The sequence below is a fragment of the Plecotus auritus genome, assembly GCF_963455305.1.
Source record: "Plecotus auritus genome assembly, chromosome: 6".
Lineage (NCBI taxonomy): Eukaryota > Metazoa > Chordata > Mammalia > Chiroptera > Vespertilionidae > Plecotus > Plecotus auritus.
The window spans coordinates 27,895,401-27,921,143 of NC_137773.1; the positions used below are offsets into that span (position 1 = coordinate 27,895,401).

General features: G+C 41.6%; 1 protein-coding gene across 4 annotated transcripts in view; it reads right to left on the reverse strand.

Annotated features, from left to right (window-relative positions):
* The window catches only part of ARHGAP26 (Rho GTPase activating protein 26), a 428,404-nt gene that overhangs the window by 16,524 nt on the left and 386,137 nt on the right, over nt 1–25,743 (reverse strand). Inside the window, exons 21-22 of one of the 4 annotated variants that reach the window (XM_080672377.1) lie at nt 239–349; nt 74–103 (exon numbers count right to left, since the gene is read on the reverse strand). The exons of 1 other annotated variant lie outside the window; for it this stretch is intronic. In XM_080672377.1, the coding sequence (XP_080528503.1) occupies nt 74–103; nt 239–349 (141 nt within the window). Of the gene's footprint in view, nt 1–73; nt 350–25,743 lie in introns of all 4 variants that reach the window. 2 more of the 4 variants (XM_080672378.1, XM_080672376.1) reach the window with 2 other exon arrangements.

The following is a 25,743-nucleotide window of genomic DNA, read 5'->3' on the forward strand; positions in this document are numbered from 1 at the left end:
GAGGCTGGCCACCTGCTGTCTCTGACTGCCTCTGGATAAACGAGACTGGATTGGCCATGATCTGTGACTTTACCTGGAGTCTTCATGAACTGCTTCTTCTGGCCTGTCAAAAAGCAAGTGCAGATTTGGATGGCAGGGAACAAAGTTGACGAGGAGGCTGAACACTGCATGAAGAGAGGACCAAGCCAATGAGAGAACAACGGCAGCAACAGAAAACCAAACAAACCCTGCCACAGACCTGATGGGGGATGAGTCGCTGGACGTGGATGAGGTGGGCATAGGGCTGGATGGCGCCGAGAACATGGGCCAAGATGGCGAGAGGGGTGAAGTTGGGCTTGGATTCGGGGGGCTGCAAGACATAACAACCAGAAAACTCATCAGCACACAAGGAAACCACAGTGGGAGCACAGGAGGTCCATGGAAGGCCACATGACGGGGAGCTGGAGCAAGTAGAGAAGCACTGAACCCAGACATGTCATCAGTGCCAGTCAGTTCTTCCAGCTAAAGCCTGTCCGGTAATCCTGGGAGCATTACCGTGTCCCCTTGCCCTACAGAATAACTGCTTTCTCGTGACAGCAGCTTCACCAGTTGTGTCCATTGTGCCTTTGGCCATAGGTGATAAATGCCCTGAACCCACATATGTGAGTTCCCATACCCAGACCCTATCCCAGGCCTCTGTCTGGGGCAGGGCTAGCTTATAACCAGCCTTCAGCTTCCCCTACTGCATGAGTGTTTTTAAAGTTGTGTCTCAGCAAAAATGACCATGTTTTCCAGGCCACACAGGCTATTGAGCCAGAAAACAATTTCCTGTTTACATTTTTAACTAAATGGGCTGTCTGCCATTTGGAGACCCGGAGAAGTACCGCGTTAGAAAAATGGCAGCGGATGGAGGATGTGTCTGGAAAGGACACATACCTCTTGAGAGAGGCCTTATAGTTACGGGCAGTGTGCTGCTTCTCTGAGGTTTGCTTTCCAGGTCTGCTCTTTCTCTTTTCATAGGTTCTGGGCATTTTGATGCTCAAAGAAAAACCCCAGAGGGGAGGCAGTGAAAAAAGAAAAAAAGAAAAAAAAGAGGAATGGAAACCCAAATCTGTCAGTTTGTTCTTTGGTGGCTGGCTGATCAAAAGTTTGGAGAGGAAAGGTTGAAATTACTCACTAAAATATGGTTTGATTTTAATTGGTCATGCTAGCCCTTCGACTTCTTTCCACAAACAAACAAACATTTTAGCAACTCTGTAAAATTGCATGAAATCACAGATAGTGCGAACACTAATGACTGAGGAAACAATGTGGGGACCACCTGGCCACACCACCACCTGCAGCCCCTGGACCTCAGCCAACGCTGGACTGTTTGGTTCAAGCACTTTGTAGAGGTGAAAATGACAGCACTCTCATGCAGGGAACAGACTTTCTCAACATAGTGGGAATTAGCAAGAACACATAAATGTACTACTTAATGGGACATACTCAATTCAGACACGAGACTCAATTATGGCTCTAATTAACTGGAGTTGCAACATAAATTCCTATGGCAATATACAGTAAAAACCCATTGTGTGAGTTCATCAGATAGCCTCATACTAAATGAATGAAACATTATGAAGTGCTATTATGTGTATTACATTTCTAGAATATAAATGCTATGAGGCGGGGATTTTTGTCCATTTTGTTTACAGCTATATCTCCAGAGTCTAAAATAGTGCCTGAAGTATTCAATAAATAATTACTAAGTGAATCTTGTTTAGCCCACCCAACAAGTCAGAAGGCACTACTGTAATTCATGCTACACAGATGTGGAAACTTGGGCCATTTTGAGGCTTGTCTGAAGATGCGCAGCCTGTTAAGTTACAAGACTGAGAGGTTCAGACCCCAATGCCTGACTCCAAGCCTCTGGTATAACAAGACTTGCTCCATTCCTCGATACTATGCCAAGTGTCTTCACAGACTCAGCCATAGCATTAGAAGCCTTCTGAATCACTGATTTATGACTTTCCTTTAGATGCCAACCACATTTGCAAGGGAAACTGGGAATGCAGTAACAGACTCAATAAGACTCAACAAATTGTAATTCCAACAAAATCCCCAATCCTGCCTCCAGTCTTCTGTCTGCTAGATTCATCCAGCAGATGGAATCTATAAAATATAAGAGATTAAATTAAAAGAGCATGTCCTTTTCTCCCATTAATTCAGCAAAGACTAGTTAGAGAGAATTTAGTATGACCAAGACAAAAAAGTGGAATACAAGTTAGTATTTGCCAAGGTTCCTAACTTCAAGAGCTTATGATGTATTTGACAAGATGGCACAGATTTAAAAACAATCGCAGATGCTAAAATCCTCAACAAATATTAGCAAACATACTACGGTAGCAGTCAGCAGCTGTGCATCGTTGCAGGTTGCCCAGGACCAAACCAGAGAGGGTCGGACCTGCATTACCACCATTTGTCCACCATCCAGAACTGAAATATCATTGCTGACATGTACACATAAGGAACTGTTTGACATTGAAATTGGGACTCAAAAGAACTGTTGGCCCAGAAAGAAACTCACTACAGACTGATTCATTTGCCTCTCAGCATAACCATTATTGCTTGTCTCATTTTCAGTTCTTGTAAGTGTATTTCTAGTATCACATGATCTCACTCATCTGGGGAAATAATGAACAACATAAACTGATGAACAAGAACAGACCCGGAGACAGGGAAGCATCGATCAGACTGTCAAACCTCAGAGGGAAGGTAGGGGAGGGTGGGGGTGGGGGGAGAGATCAACCAAAGGACTTCTATGCATGCGTATAAGCCTAACCAGTGGTCACGGACAACAGGGGGGAGGGGGCATGCGTGGGGAGGGGTTTGGGATGGGAATGGGGGGATGAGGACAAATATGTGATACCTTAATCAATAAAGAAATTTAAAAAAATAAAGTATTACAAATAGTAAAAAAAAAAATAAATTAGCAAACAAATCCAGCAATACATTAAAAAGACCATACACCATGATCAAGTGGAATTTATTCCTGGGATGCAAGGTTGGTTCAATAGCTACAAATCAATAAATGTGATACACCACACAAACAAAATGAAGGATAAAAACCATCGATCATATTGACAGATGTAGAAAAAGCACTTGATAGAACCCAGAACCCATTTATGATAAAAACTCTCAGCAGAGGTAATAGAGGGAACATATTTCAACATAATAAATGTTATATATGACAAACCCACAGCCAACATCATACATAATTGGTAAACACTACAAGCATTTCCCTTAAGACCAGGAACAAGATAGAGATGTCCTCTCTACCACTCTTATTCAACATAGTACTGGAAGTCCTAGCCACAGCAGACAAGAAGAAGAAATAAAAGGCATCCAAATTATAAAGGAAGAAGTAAAACTGTCATTATTTGCAGATGGTATGATACTGTATATAGAGAACCTAAAGATCACCAAGAAACTACTAGTACTGATAAATGAATTCAATAAAGTAGCAGAATACTAAATAAATATCCAGAAACCAGTTGCATTTTTATATACTGATAACAAACTATCAGAAAGGGTAACTAAGAAAACAATCCCATTTACAGTTGCATCAGAAAATAAAATAAAATACCTAGGAATAAATTTAACCAAGGATGTAAAAGACCTGTACTCTGAAAATTATAATGAAGAAAGAAAGGCAAGAAGATACAAATAAGTGACGCATATACCACTTCATGGGTAGGAAGATGTAATATCATTAAAATGTCCATATTACTCAAAGCAATATAGTATAGATTCAATGCAATTCCTATCAAAATACCAATGATGTATTTCACAGAACTAGAACAAATATTCCAAAAATTTATATAGAACCACAAAAGACCTCGAATAGCACAGCAATCTTGAGAAAAAAGAACAAAGTTGAAGGAATCACACTATCTGATATCAAACCATACTACAAGGCCATAGTAATCAAAACAGCATGGTACTGGCATAAAACAGTAGATCAATGGAACAGAATAGAGAGTCCAGAAATGAACCCACACCTATATGGTCAATTAATATTTGACAAATGAGATAAAACATACAATGGAGTAAAGATAGTCTATTCAATAAATGGTGTTGGGGAAATTGGACAGATATGTGCAAAAAGTGAAAATAGACCACCTTCTTAGACCATACACAAGAATAAACTCAAAATGGATTAAATACTTAAACATTAGACTCGAAACCATAAAAATCCCAGAAGTAAACATAAGTAGTAAAATCTTGTATATTTCTTGTAGCAATATTTTTTTCTGATATATCTCCTCAGGAAAGAGAAACAACAACAACAAAAATAAACAAACAGAATTATATCAAACAAAAGGTTTTGCACAGCAAAGAAAACCATAAACAAAATCAAAAGACAGCCCACTGAATGGGAGGACATATTCGCCAATGGTACATCTGCTAAGGGGTTAATATCCAAAATTTATAAAGAACTTATACAACTCAACAGAAAATAAACAAACAACCCAATTAAAAAATGGGCAAAGGACCTGAATAGACACCTGTCCAAAGAGGACATACAGATGCCAATAGACATGAAAAGATGCTCAACGTCACTAATCATCAGAGAAATGCAAATTAAACCACAATGAGACATCAATGAGCTATCATCTCACACCATTAGAAGGGCTATCATCAATAAGTCCACAAAAAAGTGTTGGCAAGGATGTAAACCCTTATGCACTGCTGGTGGGAATGCAGATTGATGCAGCCACTGTGAAAAGCAGTATGAAGTTATCTTAAAAAATTAAAAATGAAACTGGGAATATATCCAAAAAGCTGGAAAACTAATTCAAAAGACTATAGGCACCCCTATGTTTATTGCAGCATTATTTTCAATAGGCAAGATTTGGAAGTAGCCCAAGTGACCATCAGTAGTTTAGTGAATAAAAAAGCTGTGGTATTTACACAATGGAATACTGTTTGGCTGGAAAAAGAAAAAAAAAAAAAAGAAGAAGAAGGAAATCTTACTCTTTGTGACAGCATGGATGGACCTGGAGAGCACTATGCTAAGTGAAATAAGCCAGTCAGAGAAAGATAAGTATCACATGACTTCACTCATGCATACAATCTAATGAACAAAATAAACTAACAAACAAAATAGAAACCAACTCATAGAGAACAAACTAACCGCTGTCTGAGGGGAGGGGAGTTAGGGGGCTGGGTGAAAAAAGGTGAAGGGATCAAGCAAAAACAAACAACTCATGGATACAGACAATAGCATGGTGATTACCAGAGGGAAAAGGGGTGGGAAGAGGTAGAAGAGGGTATAGGGGGATAAGTGGTGATAGGAGACTTGGCTGGTGGTGGTGAGCACAATACAATATACAGATGATGTATTATGGAATTGTACACCTGAAACCTATATACTTTTGTTAACCAATGTCAACCCAATACATTCAATTTAAAATAAATAAAACCACCTCCCTTTTAGAAAACAACCAGGAATAACAAACAGAAAAAAAACAACTGTTATATAAGATAGTGGATTCATTGCTCTATTATTAATACCTGCTCGCACTAGACCTTGTCTCCAGTCCTGGGAGAAAGTGCAGCCTCGTTTCTATGTGCAGTCCTCAGTTTCTTCCATGGCTGCAGCTGGTAAGAAAGGCCTAACTTTCTCAGTCCTCTCACCACAACCCACCTCACTAGATAATGACCCAGCAGGCTCCAATGACCTGGTGATGACTTCCCAACTGCAGCCTGGCCCAGGAACCTGAGTTCTGATCAGGACAAACTTGGAGGGTCAAGAGGGCAGCCCAGGCCCAGAGGCCGGGACTCATCTGGTCCTCTGGGCAGTGATCAGCAGAGGACAATTAAAAAGTCCTTAGGACTGTTTCTGAGAAAAATTTCCCCTTTTTAGTGGCTTATATAAGTAGGAAACACCCCCAGTTTCCTACCTCATCTGTATTGAGAATGATGCCTTTGGCTAAAGGCATGGTTGGCAACATAGTCAATGAATACAATTGGGTTCGAAATGTTTTCTCATGTCCTTGGATATCTCAGTGGTTTTTGGCCAGACGTACATGGCTGAGATTATCTGGGGGTGCAGCTGGAATGCAGGGTATTCATAAAAACTATAGGAATGTACTCAATCCCCATGTCAACTGCCACAGTATTAACCGTAATTTTTACCAACTAACAGAACTTAATTTGTTTGTTTGTGTTTAGTCATAGCAATAACATTTATGTGCTATAAAATGACCACAATTTAAATTTATGACCACTATGTTTTAGTATAACAATACAACACAGTTCTTCTATGATTTTTTAAACTACTGTTTATTTGTGCTTCAGAGCCACATCAAGAAAACTCACTGTCACTAATACCACTGGACATTTTTATATACCACAATGATTGATGTCTGTATTGGGAGAATGACGGTAAACATATAAATGCTCCTCCAAGGAACAGGCAGCACATTATATTTTAGTTTTGATGCAACTCAGAAAACACAAAAGGGGGAAATAAGGTGCACAAGGAGGGGAAGGGCCCGAGGCTCTTTGTATCATCTTTCATGCCAGAAGTGTCTGGCTAGACGTTACTTAAAACTGACAACAGCACCCCAAATGTCCAAAACAAAACAAATAAAAAATGATCAGCTCTCCTATTGGCTCTGAAACCTACCATATTAAATTCTCAAACTCTTTTCCCACTAATGAGGCCAAAGATAACAGGATAGGAAAAAATAATTTTATAACTACAATCTTAGCAGATGATCCCCCAAGGCCTCTCTGTCGCCCTCAAGACCAGCTGGAAGGGAGTCTCTGAGCTGAACATCCCAGCATACTTTTTATCCTAAATATTCCTGAGGTTCTGTCAGGCCCCCATATCAAGGCTCAGCTGGAACACCAACAGCTTAGCATGGAAGGAACACTTGCCCGTTTGACTTGGATTCAAGAGGAAGGCTTGCACCAGCTCTAGTTTGCTGGTCTACAGTGTCCTCAAAAGTCCCAGTCAATCCCTTTGACATTCACTGGACAGTGAAGAAATAACAGTTTAGGAAGATAAGGCTCAAAAGCCTGGCAGCATGCTGGGTTGTGGCTGATAGTTCATGCAATATCATGAGCTTGACACCCTTCAGTGGTGACTCACTGGAACAATGGCATGTCTGCGGCACCGGCCAGAGCTTGCCTGCCATACTGTGGACGGGGCTGCCCAGCAGCTCCCAATCTGATCATGGCTGGGGCAGCCCCTCTCCGGTCTCTATCCCACAGTAGTTAAAACTTGAGCTGCTAGAGGCTGAGCAGTAAGCTGACCTTGAAGAAGAAAGCTATTCTTTTTTCTAAATTTTGATACTGAAAATTACAGATGGCATTGTAGAAAATTGGAAAATACCAAAAAGCAAGTAATAGAATCATATCTAATTTGTGCCCCTGATAATGCCTGTTACCATCTTGACATATTTCCTCTTTTTTTTTTTCTTGGAGGGGGGAGGGAGTGATAATACTACATATAGGGTGAGGCAAAAGTAGGTTTACAGTTTTTCATAAGGAAAATACAATAATTAATATATAATAATAAAGAGTAAACTCTGTTTCACATACTCACAAAGGTACACCTACTTTTGCCTCACCCTGTACATAGTTATAGCCTTTTTTAACCAATTAAGCATTTTCTTATGTCAGTAAATAGCCTTTGATATCATGTTTTTAAAATGGCAACAGGGTATTCGATTATGGGGTATACCTTGATTTATGTAACCATTCTCTTTTTGTGTACACTCCGATTATTATCCCCCTTCAGCTGTTATAAATAGTGCTGCAACTCACTTCCTTGCTGAGGATCATTGTCTTTGTCTCCAATTGTTTCCTTAGCATAAATTCCTGGATGTTAAATTAGTGGGTCAAAGCCTAGGAGGCTTTTTTAAAGGGTCCTGGTACATCCTAGCAAGTAGCTTTTCAGAAGGTTCTACTGAACTGCATTCCCAAAACAGTGTGGGAACTGCCTCTTCTCTCACACCATGGTCCCACCAGCATGGAGCATTATCATTTTTTAAAAATCAAATGGGACTTTGTTTTTTCCAGGTCACAAAGGTTACCTCGATTTTTCTCTTCCTAGCATTTCCAATGATATAAAAATGAATATAATTCTCTTCCTGTGTTCTGTTTCCATCTGGAGGCAATGGTAATTTTCCAAAGGGCATTCTGCCAAGGAGGTAGTGTGGGGAAGGAGACAGCAAGATGGATAGAAAGACAGACAAACACAACTAGGGATGTGAGACCTGGTCAAACATTGGTATGGCTGCTCTGAGAGGAACTGGGAGTGGTGGATGGTTAGCTTAGTCTCGGACTCTCAAAGATTGAACTAAATAAAAGGGATGATGTACACAGGCGGAGCCAAAGCGTCTTGCGCCAGCAGCATACTGTGGAGAAGTCACAAAACTAGTATTTATGTCTCTCTGCCAGGCAGTAAACTGTGATCTGCAGCCCAGGTTCCCAGTCATGGGCCTCAGGCCTGGGCTGGGCTGTGGGAATGCTGGTCCAGGGATGACCTAAATACTCCCTCAGTCCTCCTTCCCAATTAGACCTGGGCCAGGAATGCTGCTATTAAATCCAAGGACTGCTTGTATTTTTTTTTTCTTTCCCCCTATAATGAAAAAGAAGAGAAAATTCCATGAACACCTGTCTAATCTAATCCAAAATTAGTGAATTCTTCTGCTTTGGAAAATAGCCCTTTACGTTTTGACTTGAAGTACCATAAAAAGAGAAGGAACCTCAAACTTCAGCCAGGGAAACAGCCTAAAGAAACACTGGTAAACTGGATAGTGGTGAACCAGAGCATATTACACAAAAACTGACATTCATTTGTTGCAAATTTGAACACATATATTCTTTACATGTGAAGCTTTTGCAACACAGAAATCCTACACAGATCCCAACCTGCCGGGTGTTCAGTATGTGCCTGACAACTTTACGACGGAAAACCCACGCGCCCCCAGGTTGCACTGCTCTGTGTTCTTTTCTGACTCTTACCAGTGTGCACAGTACTTACAGATTCTTTCCCCTCATCTAGCATAATTTCATATGCACTTTATTCAGACAATGACAGAGTCGTGATGCTTATTTTAATGAGAGGAGCTGGTGAAATTCCCCCTAAGGCCTTAGCAATTATACCCAATTACTTTTAAAATAGTTTTTAAATTATTTGCTTTAAAAATAGTTGGACTAGTCCAAGTGCAGTGATTCTGTTTTCCAGTTTAAAAAATTGTTCTGAAGTACAAGTTTCAAATAAAATTAAATCTCAGACAAAGTGTGGTGGGAATGGCAAATAATTCCATGTTTTAAGTAAAATCCAAAATTCAAGATAGGGCCTCTGTCACTGTTAAGGCTTCCCAAGTCAATCATGCAAACATCTTCATATAGCATAATACAGAAATATGAGGTAGAAGGAGAAACTCTGAATTGGAATGGAAGATGCCTGGACAAGGGTCCCAGTTCAACCACTCATTGCCCAGGAAACAACCCCAAGGGAAAGGACCAGTGAGGTGAAATGGGACAAATGCCTCTCTCATGCTCCATGGTGCACAATACATACTGAGCCTAATATTCTTTCCTGTTAAATCTGAATATAGCCCCTCAATCTTTTTCAATACCACATTTCAGGTACATCAGAATGGGTCCTTAAAATGTATTTACTCTCTTTCAACTAACAAATTATGAAGTTATTTGTAAGGAAACACTGAAGCATTTTGGGGCACTACAAAGAACCTAATGATAAGATTTGCTACTTCAAAAGATTTGAATAGTTGCTGAGAAATCCCAATACAGCCTTACTATCGTAAACTGAGTACAGTACAACTGTTGTTCTCTATGTAATGGAGATATTGCAAAAACAAATCAACTCACTGTTACTTAAAAGGAAAGCAACAGATCTCTAGATTTAACTTTCTACTGTTCTGAGGAATAACTTAAAGCCACCATTCGAATGCTAGGAATGTTTAAACACTACTCTTAAAATAAAATCTGCAAGCAAGGAACTGTACATGCCTCAGGGGGTCGAGAATGGGGACCTGGTGCACAGGCATGCAATGGACATTCAGTTTTTACTTTTATACTGTTTGGATTTTTAAAATCATGAGCTTATATTATTTTACTAGAGGCCCGGTGCATGAAAATTCATGCACTGGAGGGGGGTCCCTCAGCCCGGCCTGCCCCCTCTCACAGTCCGGGAGCCCTCAGGGGCGGGAGGCAACCCGGCGATCAGGGGAAGGTGACTCCCCATCACACCTCTGCTGCTGCCACTGCCGGCAGCGCAAGCCTGGTTACCTGAGCCTCAGGTGGCCCTGGGTGACTGGGCAGCTGCCATCCGAGGCTTGCCTGTGCCTCGGGCCGGCCCTGGGCAGCTGGGGGGCTGAGGGGACTGGGGAACTCTGGAGACAGGTGTATGGAGCAGCCGGGCCCACCCCCAGGCCTTGCTGCACCTGCAGCCCCAGTGGTGCTGAGGAGACTGGGCGCTGCCATCTTTGAGGGCATGGCAGTCAATTAGCATAGTCTCTCCTTATTGGCTGCGGGCGCTGCCATCTTGGAGGGTGGTGCAGTCAATTAGTATATTCCCTCCTTATTGGCTGTTGGCACCGCCACCTTTGCAATGGTGTGAGGATCAATTAGCTTATTCCCTCTTTTTTTAGATAGGACTTTATTAGATAGGATAATAATAGTGGAAAGCACTCTTCTATAAATGGTTCAAGGATAATTGGACATCTGTGTGGAAAAAGTGACACTTGATCCTCTATCTCATATCATACCTAACAAATGATTTCCAGGTGGATTATTGATCTAAATGCCAAAGGCAAACAACAAAGGTTTTTAGAAGAGAATTACTTTGGGAACTAACCCAACAGGGCATAAAAAGCACTAATCATAAAAATAAATATTGATATCCTTAACTACATTAAAATTAAGAACTTTTATTAAAAACTAATGTTAAGAGAGAGTAAAAGATAGCCTACAACATATAAGTACACAAAGCCCTTATAACCCAACTACACAAAGAACACCTTCTGATCAGCAAGAAAAAGACTGATAACCATGTGGGAAATGAGCAAGAAACTTGAACAGGAACTTTAGAAGACAAAAATGCAAAAGAAAAGTTGTTCAACCTTTCTGTAAGGCTGGAAACATAGATTAAAACCACAGTGCGATGATCCTGCACACCTACCAAAATGACTCCCTAGCTAACATCTAAATGCTGAAAATACCAAGTGTGTACATGATGTAGAACATCTAGAACTCTTGTACTTTGCTGGAGGAGGGATGTAAATTGCTATATCCACTTTGGACAACAGTTTGGCATTATCTAGCGATGGTGAAGATATCATTCATTCTCTATGACCCAGCAGTTCCATTTCCAGACATACACCCTAGAGCACAATGTGTATGTGTGCACCAGAAGACATATGAGAACATGTAACCAAGTTATTTGTAAAAGCAAAAACTGAAAACAACCTAGAAGTTCAGCAAAAGTAGAATGTAGAAATAATTTTAGTATTTTAACATAACAGTCCACTCTACTACAATGAAAATAAAGAAACTACGGGTATATTAATAACTTAAAATCATTGAGCATAGGAAAACAGACTCAAAATAATAAAACAAAATAATGTCTTCCAAGGATGATCCTCATTAGTTGTAAACTAGAGGCCCAGTGCACGAAATTCATGCACTGGAGGGGGGGGGGGTAGGGCTTCAGCCCCTCTTGCAGTCCAGGAGCCCTCAGGGGATGTCCGGCTGATGGTTTAGGCCCGCTCCCTGTGGGATGTCAGTCAGACATCATTAACGCTGCCACGGAGGCGGGAGAGGCTCCTGCCACCACCACTGCACTTGCCAGCCGTGAGCCCGGCTTCTGGCTGAGCAGCGCTCCCTCTCTGGGAGCGCACTGACCACCAGGGGGTAGCTCCTGCGTTGAGTGTCTGCCCCCTGGTGGTCAGTGCACGTCACAGTGACTGGTAGTTCGCCGTTTGGTCGATTTGCATATTAGCCTTTTATTATATAGGATTCTATGTTTGCGAGTTCATCTACTTGCTAAATTTTATTTGTAACCCCAGAAACAATACTTACAGTGCTTTCATAGTTCCTTGCAGATACACTTACAGCAATGAAACACTTGAGTCACTCTGAGTCACCTGATGCTCACATTTCCACTGAGGCCAATCAAAGGGATGCTCTGCCTTCTTGTTTCTAATTGCAAGAGGCTGTGTGTGCTGTGCCTTATGGAGACAACATGCTAAACGAGCTTCAGTCAAGCATGACTTCTAATGCTGCTGGTCATAACATCACTGTGAATAACATTAAATAAGCTGTCTTTAAACAGACACACACATAAAACAAGGTTATGTATTGATCAGTTGACAAAAATGTTGTGATGGAAGGCTCACAGGAACCTCAGCCTACATTTCTCCTAGGAGTAGTATCCTGTGTCTGCAGTGACTTCACTGAACATAACCGCTGCACATAACGAATATCTATATTTAAGAGGTAAAAATATAAATAAAAACAAGAAACTGATTACTGTAAATATCACATTAGTGGTTACCTTTGTGGGAGAAGGGAAGAGGATTATGATAGGGAAGGAGAAAGCAAGAAATGTGAACACTTCTGGGATCTTGGCAAAGGCTGTATTTCTTAACCTTTTTGGTGGTTATGTGGGTGTTTGCTAAATAATAATTTATTTTATTTATTAAATGTAAGCTGTATATTTATATTTCATGCCTTTTTTATATAACAAAAAATGTCCACAAATATATCTTAAAACTTATTTATGGACAGTCAGTATACTAACACATTAACACCATTCTCTGGGTGGTGAGATTAAAAGTAATTTTTATTCTTTGTGCTTTTAAAATATTTTCTACATTTTCTGCAGTTAATAGGTTACATTTATAACCAAAAAAAAAATTAGTAAGTTTTAATAGAAAAAATAATCTCCCTACATACAAAGGCTACTTTTATTCTCTAGAGGAGGGGTGTTTAATGGGGGCAAATGACAGTTCAGTGTTTGTTGCACTAATCTGTGGTTTAAGTTGCATAATACAGTTTGGCAGCTCCCAGTTGTTTGTACTATTTCTCTTCTTTTTCAGTCAAATACAATCAACAAATACTTATTGAGCACCTTCCACAGGCTCAACTAATGTTTTCATCCTTCTTCCCTCACTGAAAAATAAGGTTGGCTCTTCTAGAGACTTATTATTTTGGTAAAGTTATTACAGTAAACCAATGGTGCCTTCCTTTCCCCCTGTGCAAGTGGAAGTTGAGGAGGACATCTCCGATGTCACACTGAGTAAGCTGGACAATGTGTTAACAACATTGGCTGAAAGTCACTGGCCATCTGGCATACTTTTCTATACGGTCTGCTTTCAGGGGATATTTCCTGTTTGGACTTGTGGCGGGGGGCGGGGGGGGGGGAAGGGAAAAGGATTCAATAAGAATCTAAATGACCACTGCTGAAAACAAAGGAGTATCTAAAATTAGCAGTGGTGGCCCAAGATACGTCAGCTTAAAAATAACCCTGGGGAAAGGGGGTTCCTTGAATAAGAACCTAAAATATTTCAATGTGTTCAGAACTCTCAGCAATAGAAGAAAGCACTCCTGCTAACAATAATATCCAGGTCAATTAAGTTAAAGTCCCATAACCCTATAAAACTTGGTCTGAATACCATGAAAGGCATATAAGGCAGAAAGATAAGGAAAGATGAACTTTGATGAAAAGGCCACAGTCTCTGATTCCACCCCACTCCAAACAAATAGCTGTCTTCTCTCTAATTCTAGTGCTTATTCAACAGTCTAAACATATAGAAAATTGTTTCTGATCTACTTTGACCTACACAAACCTCTTCTCTACTCCATTTGTATCTTCCATGCCTGGCCTTGCTCCATCGTGTGACCATGCACAGAACCCGCAGGCGCCCATGACCATGCTCCTTCTAAAGTGCTGGCTCAGGCTGCACGGAAGGAATGCAACCTCACTAGGCTCCACGGTGAGTTTCACCCCTTGTTCATTTGGTTCTGAGGAGCCTATTGACTCAACTGGAAAAAAACGTTAAATGATTTTCCAGCAAAGTCACCCTTTCCAGTGGAAAAAGAGAGTTCTAACATCTGTGAATAAAAACACACCAAAGGAAAGGGTTTTGTATATGCTGCTTTAGTTCTTGCACTCCAAAACCAAACCCCCACTGAGAAGTCAATGAAAACTGACACAACCAAACACCATTAATTCTGATCTCACAAAATTAAAATTTCTATTGTTTCCCAAATCTGAGGTAGATCCAAATTACCTTGGACAATCTTCACATTACTAGGAAAAATTACACTGTAAATAAGGTTTTCAACATAGATGCTTTAAGTTACGAGGACCATTTTTCATGATAATTTCAAATGACCAGGCAAATCTGATTGTAAGCATTTCAATGCACACCCCCCCTTCCCCACCCTCCCCCAACCGCCTCGCTCCTAGAATGAAGACCAAAGCCTTCCAGACTAACCTAAGAATCTCTATCATGGTTTCTTTGCCTTTTAGCAATCCAATCCATGCTAGTGCACCTCATAACCACATGCACCTCCTAAACACATAGCTTAATAAATAGGTGTTGAATGAATAGCAATTTCCTGCTCATAAACTCCCCATTACCTACTGAATGTAGAACAAATTTCCTACTGGTATAGTAGAATATGTAGTTACTGGTTTTCCCACTCCCTTTCTGGTTCATTTGCAGAAGTTCTTTTCTGCTCCAAGTGACACAGCATCCCATCAATTTCATTGCAGAGCAGGCATGTGATCCAGGCTGGCCACTCAGAGTACCCCATTCCCCTGGCCACAGTGACAGGGCCAAGGACGAACATGTAATTGATCACAGTTCATTCATGGGGTCTAGTATATGAATGCTCTTCCTTCTGGATACAAACTCTAAATGTATTGGCTTAGGGTGACCAGAGCTCTTTCTCCCACTACATGGTAAACATCTGTCTGCAAGTAAAGTTAAAAACAAAACAAAACAAAACAAAAAAGCAGGGAAGAAGAGCCAAGTAAAATAATAATTTGGTCTCCGGATCCAATTGTGCTCGAGGTTAGATCCACCCTGAGAGTTCCCAAAATTGTAAGTTTCCAACTTCCACTTTTTCCTGAAGCTAGTTGAGTTTTTGTCATTTCAAGGTCTTTCACAACATGGCCCCAATGCTCTTCGTGAACACAGAACTTGTCTTCATGCCCTCAGTGCTCTCTAGGTCAGCAAAATTTCTCTTAAAGGACCACTCAGTAAGTATTTTTGACTCTGTGGACTAAGAGACACAAGTGAGGCTGTTTATGAGCAAATTAAATTTCCTCCAAAGCCTCAGAAACTGGTCCATTTGTGCCATCTGTTATAAGGGAAACTGGAAACCACCTGTCTGCCTGCCCGTGCTCTGTTCTTATCAAGGAAATTGTAATTACCTCTTTGGTGAAGGATTTGAATCATTACAGTAAATCCTTTATTCAGCACATCTCGTATTAGAAAGGCATTCTGAGCCTTAAAAGGGTTTATTCTCCTCTTGCCCTGGGAAGACGCAGTAAAACCTCAGCTCTTCGGAGCCTGGCGGAGTGAGTGGTACCTTAGCTTTGTTTGTTACTGGATGACACGTATTTACTGAACAAATGTTGGCTGCGCACCTGGTCCACGGCAGGTGCAGATGCAGGCGCAGGGAGCAAAGCAGGAAGAGGTGTAGGGAGGCTTCTGCTCTCAAGCAGCTTCTGATCGAGTGCCCTGAACTGCAGGGGAGGGTGAGAGAGCACAGGCTGCAGGAGGAAAAACTTCTGCCTTTGCGGTTGGCTCCTTGTAAGATTTGTATTTTACCTATGTTTTCTGATGCATGGAATATGTCAATTAGTAAGGTCAGTATATATTTGATAAATAAGTAAATAAAAACAAGAAACCCATATTGGAGGTATATGTCCCAAATATTGTTTTCTGATAATATTCTGGTCATTTTAGTGATCAAAATGATTTAGGAAACACTGTTGTGTGTGTGTGTGTGTGTGTGTGTGTGTGTGTGTGTGTTTGTAACAGTCAATAGACAAGTAAAAAAATAAGATCATTTTAGATGATACAAAGAACTATGAAGAATTAAGAGCTACGAAGCGGGATGGTGTGAAAGCGAGTGCCTGAGTGAAGGTAGCTGGATGTGATCTGGATTCCGTGGATGGGCCCCACTCCCTTCAGGAGTACCCTCTGAGCCGGGACTTCAACAAACTAGACTGCTTAGGGCTCATATTACTAAACACCCCCTGACTCTTTTTATTTTAACCATTTGTGACTAAAACCAAAACCAAGGCCCATTTCCTCCTAAGCTCCCTCCCAGTCTTTTTGCTGAATCACTGAGCTTTTTCCTAGAATACCATGGCAACTTAATGGAAAGGGTCCTATTTAGAAGGAAAGAACTACTGAAAGAAAATCAGTAATAACTGTTGGCCTGGTGATAGCAGAATTCCCAGTAGTGGCTGGTGACAGCTAAACATACTTTTCCTACAAGAAATTGTTTCCTGGTAAAGCAAAAAAGTCATTCTGTTTGGGGACAAAGGTTTGCTTTTCAATGACATCTCCAGGAGTCCTTAAAAAGTATGTTGCTTAGCCCTAGCTGGTTTGGCTCACTGAGTAGATCATTGGCCTGTGGACTGAAGGGTCCTTGGTTCGATTCCGGTCAAGGGCACATGCCCAGGTTGTGGGCTCGATCCCCAGTTGGGGGTGTGCAAAAGGCAGCCGATCAATGATTTTTCTCTCATCATTGATGTTTCTATCTCTCTCTCCCTCTCCCTTCCTCTCTGAAATCAATTTTAAAATATATTTAAAAAAGAAAGTATGTTGCTTGTTCCTCCTTGGAAGAAAGGAACTATATAAGCCACAAACAATCAGCCTGGAGACTTCTCTTCCTTTGTGTGAGGTGCCACATCTCCAGGTTTCTACAGACCACGTCCATGGTTAAATATCCTAGTTATTACACATCCTTTTTCTAGGTCATTGTGACTTCCACTACTCTGAGGTATAACATTTCTGAAGTTCTACTCACTTTTTGTCAATATATTTATGTCCATTCGCTTACAAAGGTTTTCAGTATTACAAGCCCATTCAGAAATCACCAGTCTGTATTTTCAAACACACCCACCTGCACTGCAAGGATAGGCCTTCTCCAAGTGCCATCCCCCAATGCCCACACCAGAGTCTGTTAGCTCTTCCTTTTTATTGCCACACAGGCTTCTAGTGACAAAGTACTACTCTGCACAGATTTAATCTTTCTGTTGTTCTCCCAGGAAGCTGTGGGAAGGAAAGGAGAATCCTCCCGAGGGAAGAATATTGCAAATCATAATTTAGCACATTACAAATATGGAAGAGAAGAAAATGAATTTTCCACAATGAAAAGGCATCACGCCCTCAAATAATGAAAGGAGTCAGGCTGGGTTGGGGCCTAAAAATCTCTATTTTTTAAATGCTCTCCCCACTAGCCCCTCCCCCAGCCACGTGGTTCTGACAAGCAAGCAGAGACGGGAACCATGATCCTTATTTCTGTAGGTTCCACATCAGCTTTGGAATGTGAACACACCAGGTGCTCACTAGCAAAACATGTTTGTGATTATTTTGTTCCTTCAAAAATTTTATTTATTTGTGTGGATTTTCTTACTAATTTTGGCTTGGCTAATATGTGTCAACTTTTTAGCCAATGAATTAATAAACTCTGTGTTAATCTATAATCTGGTCAAAGGGACCAAAGGAGTTCTGAGAACAGAGGGATCAGTTTAAGCTGCAGGATTGGCAAAGTTCCCCATGAGTTGGAACGTTCCCATTTTCCATTTTGGAATTGAGGGGCCGTGGGCATGCTCACAGATGGGCAAGGAGAGTCAGTGTTAGGGCAAAAGGAGCCTCCATTCCACCGAGACCAGATGCAGGGACACCACCACACCTCGCCGCTAAAGAAGCAGCTCCCTCCAGTACACAGTGCTTACGACATGCCAGGCTCTGGGCCGAGCATTTTTTGTCACTGACTTGTCCCAGTAACCCTGCAAGAGCTGGCCTGATTTTGCAGAGAGTGGAGCGGCACACTGGAAAAGCTGAGTAATTTTCTTAGGATCAGAAAGTGGTGGTGCTAGAACTGAACCAAGGCAGCCTGACTCCAAACCTCGGGCTCTTCTGAACGCCCGCCCATGCCCACTGCTGTCCTCTGGGCCTTCCCTCCATGGCTCCCTAACACGGTCCAACAGGCATGTTTCCCATACTTCACAGGTGGACAGAAAGGGCCAGCTGAGCCTCAGGCAGGAAAAACAAGCTGACTTAACGAGGATTTGCCTGAATTGTCCTAGAACCTGCTGAAACAGGTGAAAACCCAGTTCCAAGATCTCATAAATCATGTTAAATAGAAAATAAAGAAAAATGGTTTGGCAGCTTCTCAGTACTTCCATCGGCTGTCTGTTTTCAGGGAACACCTGCCATAATTCATAAAGAGACTTCTAAATGAAAAGAGTATTAAGAATAGTGAATTAACAGTTAAGTGCAGAAGTCTGGGGTCTGACAGAACCCTCCAATACTGGTTTGAATAGTGGTTCTGCCACTTATTGGCTCTGTGACTGTGGGCCACTTAATTTCTGTGTCCCTCATTTCCTTCTCCTGCTTAAAATAGGGATGATTAATAATAACCATCCCTCATAGGATTGCTGAAAATTAAAGGGGATCAGACATATAATATACTTAGTATACAAAAGGTTGGTATACAGTACGAGTTCAATAAATGGTAAGTGTTATGATTAGTATATGCATGACTTGTTCTAAAAAGAAAAAATGGTTCTATTTTTAAATGAAAACTGGCCTTAAGGACCTGTGCCATCTATAAAACTTAAGGCACAGATCCAAACAGAAGTGAAAATGAAGAGAAAATGGCAGATCACTTAACTGAAAGGAAAGAGAGACAAAGTAATAGGCCTCAGGTTCTAGGACTTTCATCCTAGGATGATTTCCCCCCTTAGCATAGCCCTGTTACTGGTGTCTGCACAGCAAAGCCCACAATGGAAAACACACTGAGGCAAGTTCAGGGGCGCTCGGGTTGTGTTACCTGTGGCTGGTAGGTCTGCAGGTATCATATAACCTGTGCCCAAAGCCCAGCATTTCATGTTCAGGTGGAGGTGTCAATGCCAGCTCTGGACCTTAATTAAGGCTCAGTCTCTGTTCAGGGCAGGCTGACAGGACTCTGCTTTTCCACTGGCTCTGTCAGATAAAAGCTGGAAGGCTGGATGGTGCAGAACATGGGCCTGGAAAGATGGGAGGACGGGCACTACCCACCAGCCTAAGTTCATTCTGGGAGGTGTCGGTGGAGAGGATTGGAATTCCAGGGTGCTGTGGACAGCTTCCTGAGAAGCCCACATGGAGAGGGCAGGGTAGGGGTGGGGGAGGAGCGGGAACAGTCATTGGGCAATACTTGCTCTGTGGCACGGGCTTTCCCTCAGGGCCAACTCCACACTCTCCAAAGCATTATGGTGCAGGTTTCAGACAAATGCTGTCAGGGATGGGGCTGCTCCTTCTTCTAATATCCTGTGAAGTAGGCAGCAATGAGCTGCCAGCACTACCAGTAAGTGGACAAGGGAGGACAGAATGGATACTTGGACATTAGGAGGCAATGAATGGCTGCATTTCTTGGGGTACAGGTGGGCCACGGTAGCTCTTTCCCTCCCTCCTTTTCCTTCTACGTCATGGGCCTGTCTACATCTAACTTCCCCTTCCCCTGCCGCCCTCACCTCTGCCAATAGACTCATACTGGTTCTTTAAACAGTGGGGCTCCTTTAGGAAGACAGGCTTAGAGAAGACTCATTGGGAAACTTCCTGCAGGGAACATAAGGGTGTGAGAAAAGAGCAAGGGCGTGGAGGCAGGTGGAGTGAGGGTGAGAATCCTTGACTCCACCTCTTCTCCTCATCTGAAAACCAGGGAAAAGGTTACCCAAAGGGCCTTTGTGAGGACTGCATCAGAGTACATACAGGGCTGGGCACCGCCTCCAGCACACAGAGAGTGCCCCTGACTTAATATTAGTATTGATACTTACTGAATTTGATAGGAGAGTTAAAAAAAAAAAAAGAGGAATAAATAGCTAAGCAAAACTAATCAGGAAGAAGGATGCCAGGGCTCTGTTTAATCCAAATATTCAAATCAGCTTCTTTTCTTTTTGCTCCCAACCTTGTTTTTGGTAACAAACAAACAAACAAACACAAAAAGAGGGATACCCCTAATATATTTTTAATACATATTTATTTTTAAAATACAGAAATAAAATTATTTGTTTCTGTCTCTAGCTAGAAAAGCAATTTGTACTCAATGTAGAAAACAAAGAAACAATAATAGGCAAAATCCCAAACTAAACAAAGCCTCCAAAATTAAAAAATAGAACTCCTATATGATCTAGCAATTCCACTTTTGGGTTTTTATCCAAAGAAAACGAAAACACTAACTTGAAACAATATGAACTCCCATGTTCATTGCAGCATTATTTACAAGAGCCAAGACATGGAAACAACCTAAGTGTCCATCAACAGATAAATGGATACAGAGGATGTGATATATATATGTATATATAAAATGGATGGACCTTGAGGGCGTTATGCTAAGTGGCATGAGTCAGACAGATCACACTTATATGTGGAAGCTAAAAGGAAAGAAGGAAAGAAGGAAGGAAGGAAGGAAGGAAGGAAGGAAGGAAGGAAGGAAGGAAGGAAAGAAGGAAGGAAGAAATCTGATCTTATAAATACATAAATGGTGGTTGCCAGAGGTGGGGGATGGGGAAAATGAGTGACTGGGTGAAAAGATAGAAACTTCCAGCTATAAAATAAATAAGTCAGGGGAACGATATAATGTACAGTATGGTGACTGTACTGCATAGTTATTACTAAGAGAACAGATCTCCAAAAAAAATTATCACTATTTTTTTATAACTATGTATGGTGACAGATGTTAATTAGATTGATGTGATCATTTCACATTACAGGGTGGGATAAAAGTAGGTTTACAGTTGTTTGCAAGGAAAATAATACAATAAATCATTAGTAATAAAGAAGAATAAATTGTTTCACATACTCAGAACTGTAAACCCATTTTTGCCTCACCCTGTATATACAAATACTGAATCATTATGTTGTATACCCATAACTAATATAATGTTATATGTCCAATTATACCTCAATAAAACAAAACAAAACTAAACAAAACCAACCATCAATACTCCTGCCCTAAGGTACCACTGTTAACATGTTGGTGACTGTTCTAGAACCTTTATGTGGATATATGCACCCATATGCATTTTGTTTTGTGCATTAAGATGATACATTTTATATAATCTTTAATTCTGCTTCCCCTTTCCCCCATAAAGCAGTTCATCATAAAAATACTCCCGTGACAATAAAAGTTATCAGCAACATAATATTTAATAGTTGCATTATAGTCTATGGCTATGTGATAATTACCAAATCATCACCATTGTTGGACATTTAAATTCTTTTTTTTTTCTATTATAAATAATACTTGGATAAAAGTCCATCTACCCTTGCATGTATCTGTAATTATTTCCCTATGATAATATTAGGAGTACAACTCCTGAGTCAAAGGGTAAGGTGCCCTGGCCGGTGTGGCTCAGTTGGTTGGGCATCATTCCGATTTGATTCCTGGTCAGGGCACATGCCTGGGTTACAGGCTCCATCCCCAGTAGGAGATGTGCAGGAGGCAGCCAATCAATGTTTCTTTCTCTCTCTCCCTCTCCCTTCCTGTCTCTCTTAAAAAAAAAAATCAATAAAAAAATATATTTTTAAAAGCATAAGCCCATCTCAAGGCCTCTGACCTTCCATACTGTTTCCAAGAAAGGACATGTGGCTTTATAATCATACCCACAGTGGGGCTGTTTGACCTCACACATGTTCCTTCTACCCCCACCCCCTTCGGTCTCTTGGGTATATGGATTTTGTTGCTTTTGTCCAATGAGCCAATTGTGACTACTAGTACAAAAATGGGGCTGATCTAATCTAGGTTCACATCATTCCTCCAAAATAAATGAGACTGCTCTGCACCACTGCAGTGTTTTAGAACAAGGGGATTGGTGAGAGAAAGGCGGGTAGGCTTGTTTTCCCACAGCCTCTTCTCCTGAATTGTGAATGATTGGCTTCCTCCAGTCCATCAATCAGCAGGCTGAGTCTCAACACTGGATTACAGCAAGGGGATGAATGAGCTTATATATAGTAGGGACCCACATGCTGAGCACACACACACATGCAGACACCCCCATCACACCTCCAGCTGCGATGCTGGAGACATTCTGGCAGGTAAAACGAAGGGGAATGATCCTTGCTCATTCTTTTTTTTTTTTAAGGGGAGAGAAAAGAATATGCAATAATAAATTAATTTGGGTTGGAGACTAATCTATTTGTAATGGGCATTTCCACTTCAGCTCATTAAAAAGTGGCATTCTTCACCCCGCAATGAGCAGGAAGGGACAGCTGGCATTTTGGAGTTGGCAAATTCCTCCTGAAAGATCAATGTTGTCTCTGTATTTGACAGACGGTCTGGTCTAAGGTTTATTTGTTGAAACAGATAATGTAATATTCAGACCGTCAGCGTGTGCACACATACAAGGGCGGTTGTCCTTTAACCCTTTTCCCTCCATTGAACTTTCAGAATCTGAATGTCTTACCCACTTATTTGAGAGTCAGAGTTTCTGACCAGGGGCAAAGGGAACTTCAGAAGATGTGGCTACCAGAGAAAGAGAATCTTAAAGAGCTACAGGTCATCCAAAAATCCTACTGAAATTAAGAAAATGAGTCCTTCCCAAATCCTTTCTACCACCTCCCAAACTTTGTGCCTGCTTACAAGCACTGCAGAAAGGGGCTTGTTCTGATATCTGCGAGGAGCAGGGTGACTCTGTGAAGCCTTGGGCTTGCACTGGTATTTGCAGACCTCGGCTGGACACCTAGGAGTTGGGGAAGGAAGCCCTGCCCCTCGTATGTCTCTGCCCAAACCAGAGGGACTGAGTGGCCTGGGGGAATTTCCACTGTGGATGCTGCTGCTGTTTCTGGGTAACACATGTATGTGTGGGCAGGGAAGAACTCGTGAAGTGAATTGTCTGGAGCCAGCTCATTCTGCAAGTTGCTCCTCAGCCGATGACGAACTATAGGTGAGTTTTGCAACCGCTCAGGATGGGGCAAACTCCCAGTGGGTTAGTGCCAAAACCCAGGGCTGCGTGTCCTTCTAGAACAGGAGCTAAGGGTGAGTTAACAGTAGTCAAGGTGAACATTTACTGAGGGCTCATTACAAGGCAGACCACAGGGTGCTTTGCTATCATGATCTCCTCAGTCCCTACATATATGTGGTGTTCTGGAAAATCACAGAAAACCTTCCAGGATGTATTATGCTTTGCCTTCACCAACCCATTTCCTGCCCCTCACCTTGCAAGGACTCGGCCAAGTACTCTGTTTACACATGTTTTGCGTGGTTATGTTGCCACCAGGAACAGTCCAAATTCCCCTACAGGCCTTATCTAGGAAGAGAAACTAGCTTATTTGCCACTTTTAAATTGCATGAAGCATAAAGAGAATAACTCTAAAAGCAAAGTCATCAACCTGCGGCCAACGTGTGGTTCAGATGGAGTCAACAAAACTAGATGAGCAGGGCTCTTAGCAACGGATAGCATCAACAGCCAAAGAACCTGTGTTATAAAGGATCAGATGGACTGTGATCAGAAGGTTTTCTTGACATGATTTATGGAAGCTACTACTTACATAGAATCTGAATTTGAGAACGAAGTGGCTAAAGATAGAGTGACTATTTCCTTAATCAGTTAAATGCCACACGTCCAAAATGGAAACCATGCCCCCATGACACAATATTTTGAATTTAATTTAAAAAATCAATTTGCAACGAATATTTTAAAAATAAATATATTACAATTCAGCTGAAAAGTCTCACGAAAAATCATTTTAAAGTTGGTCAGGGCTGCAACTTAGGGAAAACATTTTTTTTTAATAGACACGCATGGCGTGTGGGGAAGGTCCACTGTTTGCATTTACAGAGGCTTATGGTGTACAATGAGTTAAGAACTGGCATGGCCAGCCCACCATACAGAGAGTGCAAAAGGTTTGTCTCTATTTCTAGGAAACTTCAGGACATACCAGTCCGACATTTAGTGATAAGTAAATAAACTCCATTATATGTGAATTATTTCTTAGGCCATTTACTTATGTTAATGACAGGTTTCAGATAAAGGAATTCTGAGCTCATCAACAAACCAAGTTTCATGTTTTTAAAAAACTAAAATGGATTCCTTTAATGAATAGTTATGAAGTATCTACTCCGAGCCAGGCCCTGTGTAGGCTCTAGGAATCCTGTGAGGCACAAGATAGGATGGTCCTTACTCTCATGGGGCCTACAGTATCTTGAGGAGAGAGGGATAAGATACAGGTAAATTATCAGGCAAGACGATTTTAGAGGCAAAGTGCTATGGAGATAATAAAACAGGTGATGTGGTGAACAGTAATGGGCAGGGTTAAGAGTAGGCTGGGGCATGTGAGGATCAGGGAAGAACCTTCTAAGGCAGCAGGCCCTATAGCAAGAATGAACTTGATTTGTACAAGGAACAGAATAAGCACAGGAGCATGGCAAGCAAGGGGGACAGACATATGAAGTAGGGGGCGGGGGGCACAGGCATGTGAAGAGAGGTTGGGAGGTTAGGTAAGGCAAGCAAGGCCATGTACCCAGGAGAAAGAGGTTAGATCTCACTCTATGTGCAACTGAAAAACACTGGAAAGTTGAAACAATTTCCTGAATCTGAGGCACTGCTAAACCTCTGATGTGTTTATAGAGTTAAAAAACATAAAACAAAACTCCTTAAAAATCTCAAAGATAGTGTAATTTCCTGGGGGGGGGGGGGGGGGCAGAAAAATTCCACTTTTTGCAAAACTGATTGTCCAGAAATCCTTTTCAATGTATTTTATGTGTTTACTCATTCATGTAAGAAACAAATTTTTTAGAGAGAACATCATTGGCCAACAGAGAATGACACAAATACCCGGGTGGTGACAACACACTGTGACAATGCTGTACTGGGAGGGGGGTGGTAAATGCTCTCCTGATGTGCAGGGGGTTACCCCATCCAGTAGAGGAGGAAGGATCAAAAGAGGCTTTCTGAAAGAAGTGATGTTTAATAACAACATCTCATCTTCCTGTAGGTGAGAAGACACAGGGCAAGATTAGGAAATGAAATAGGCTCAGTAGGGCCCAAGTGAAGAGTTTAAACAGACTGTGGTATCAAGCAGGGGTGGGCTGTCCAGGTCTCTCCAATAAAAAGATTCTAGAGTTTATGGTATCTATGGGAACCATCAAAGACCTTGAAGTGGGCAGAGGGAGTGCTGTGTTCAAGTTTGCACATTAGAACAACCCTGAGGGCTGCAGTACAGAGAGTGAGCTGGGTTGGGGGGGAGAGAGTCAAGGGTCAGGAGGACAAGATGGGCAGGCTTGGGTGAGGGAGCAGGAAGGGAGACAAGTGGCTGATGTGAGAGAGGCAGACTTGACATGTCTTGATCACTGGGGAGAAGTCAGTGATAAGTAAAAAGGAGAGTAAAGGAAGCTGGCCAGGTTTCTGGGCACCAGCTGGAGATGGGTAGAATTCATGGAAACAGAAAGCACAGGGTGAGTGCAGGGCAGAGAGAGGAAGCATTCACTCACGACAGTCACCTGGCA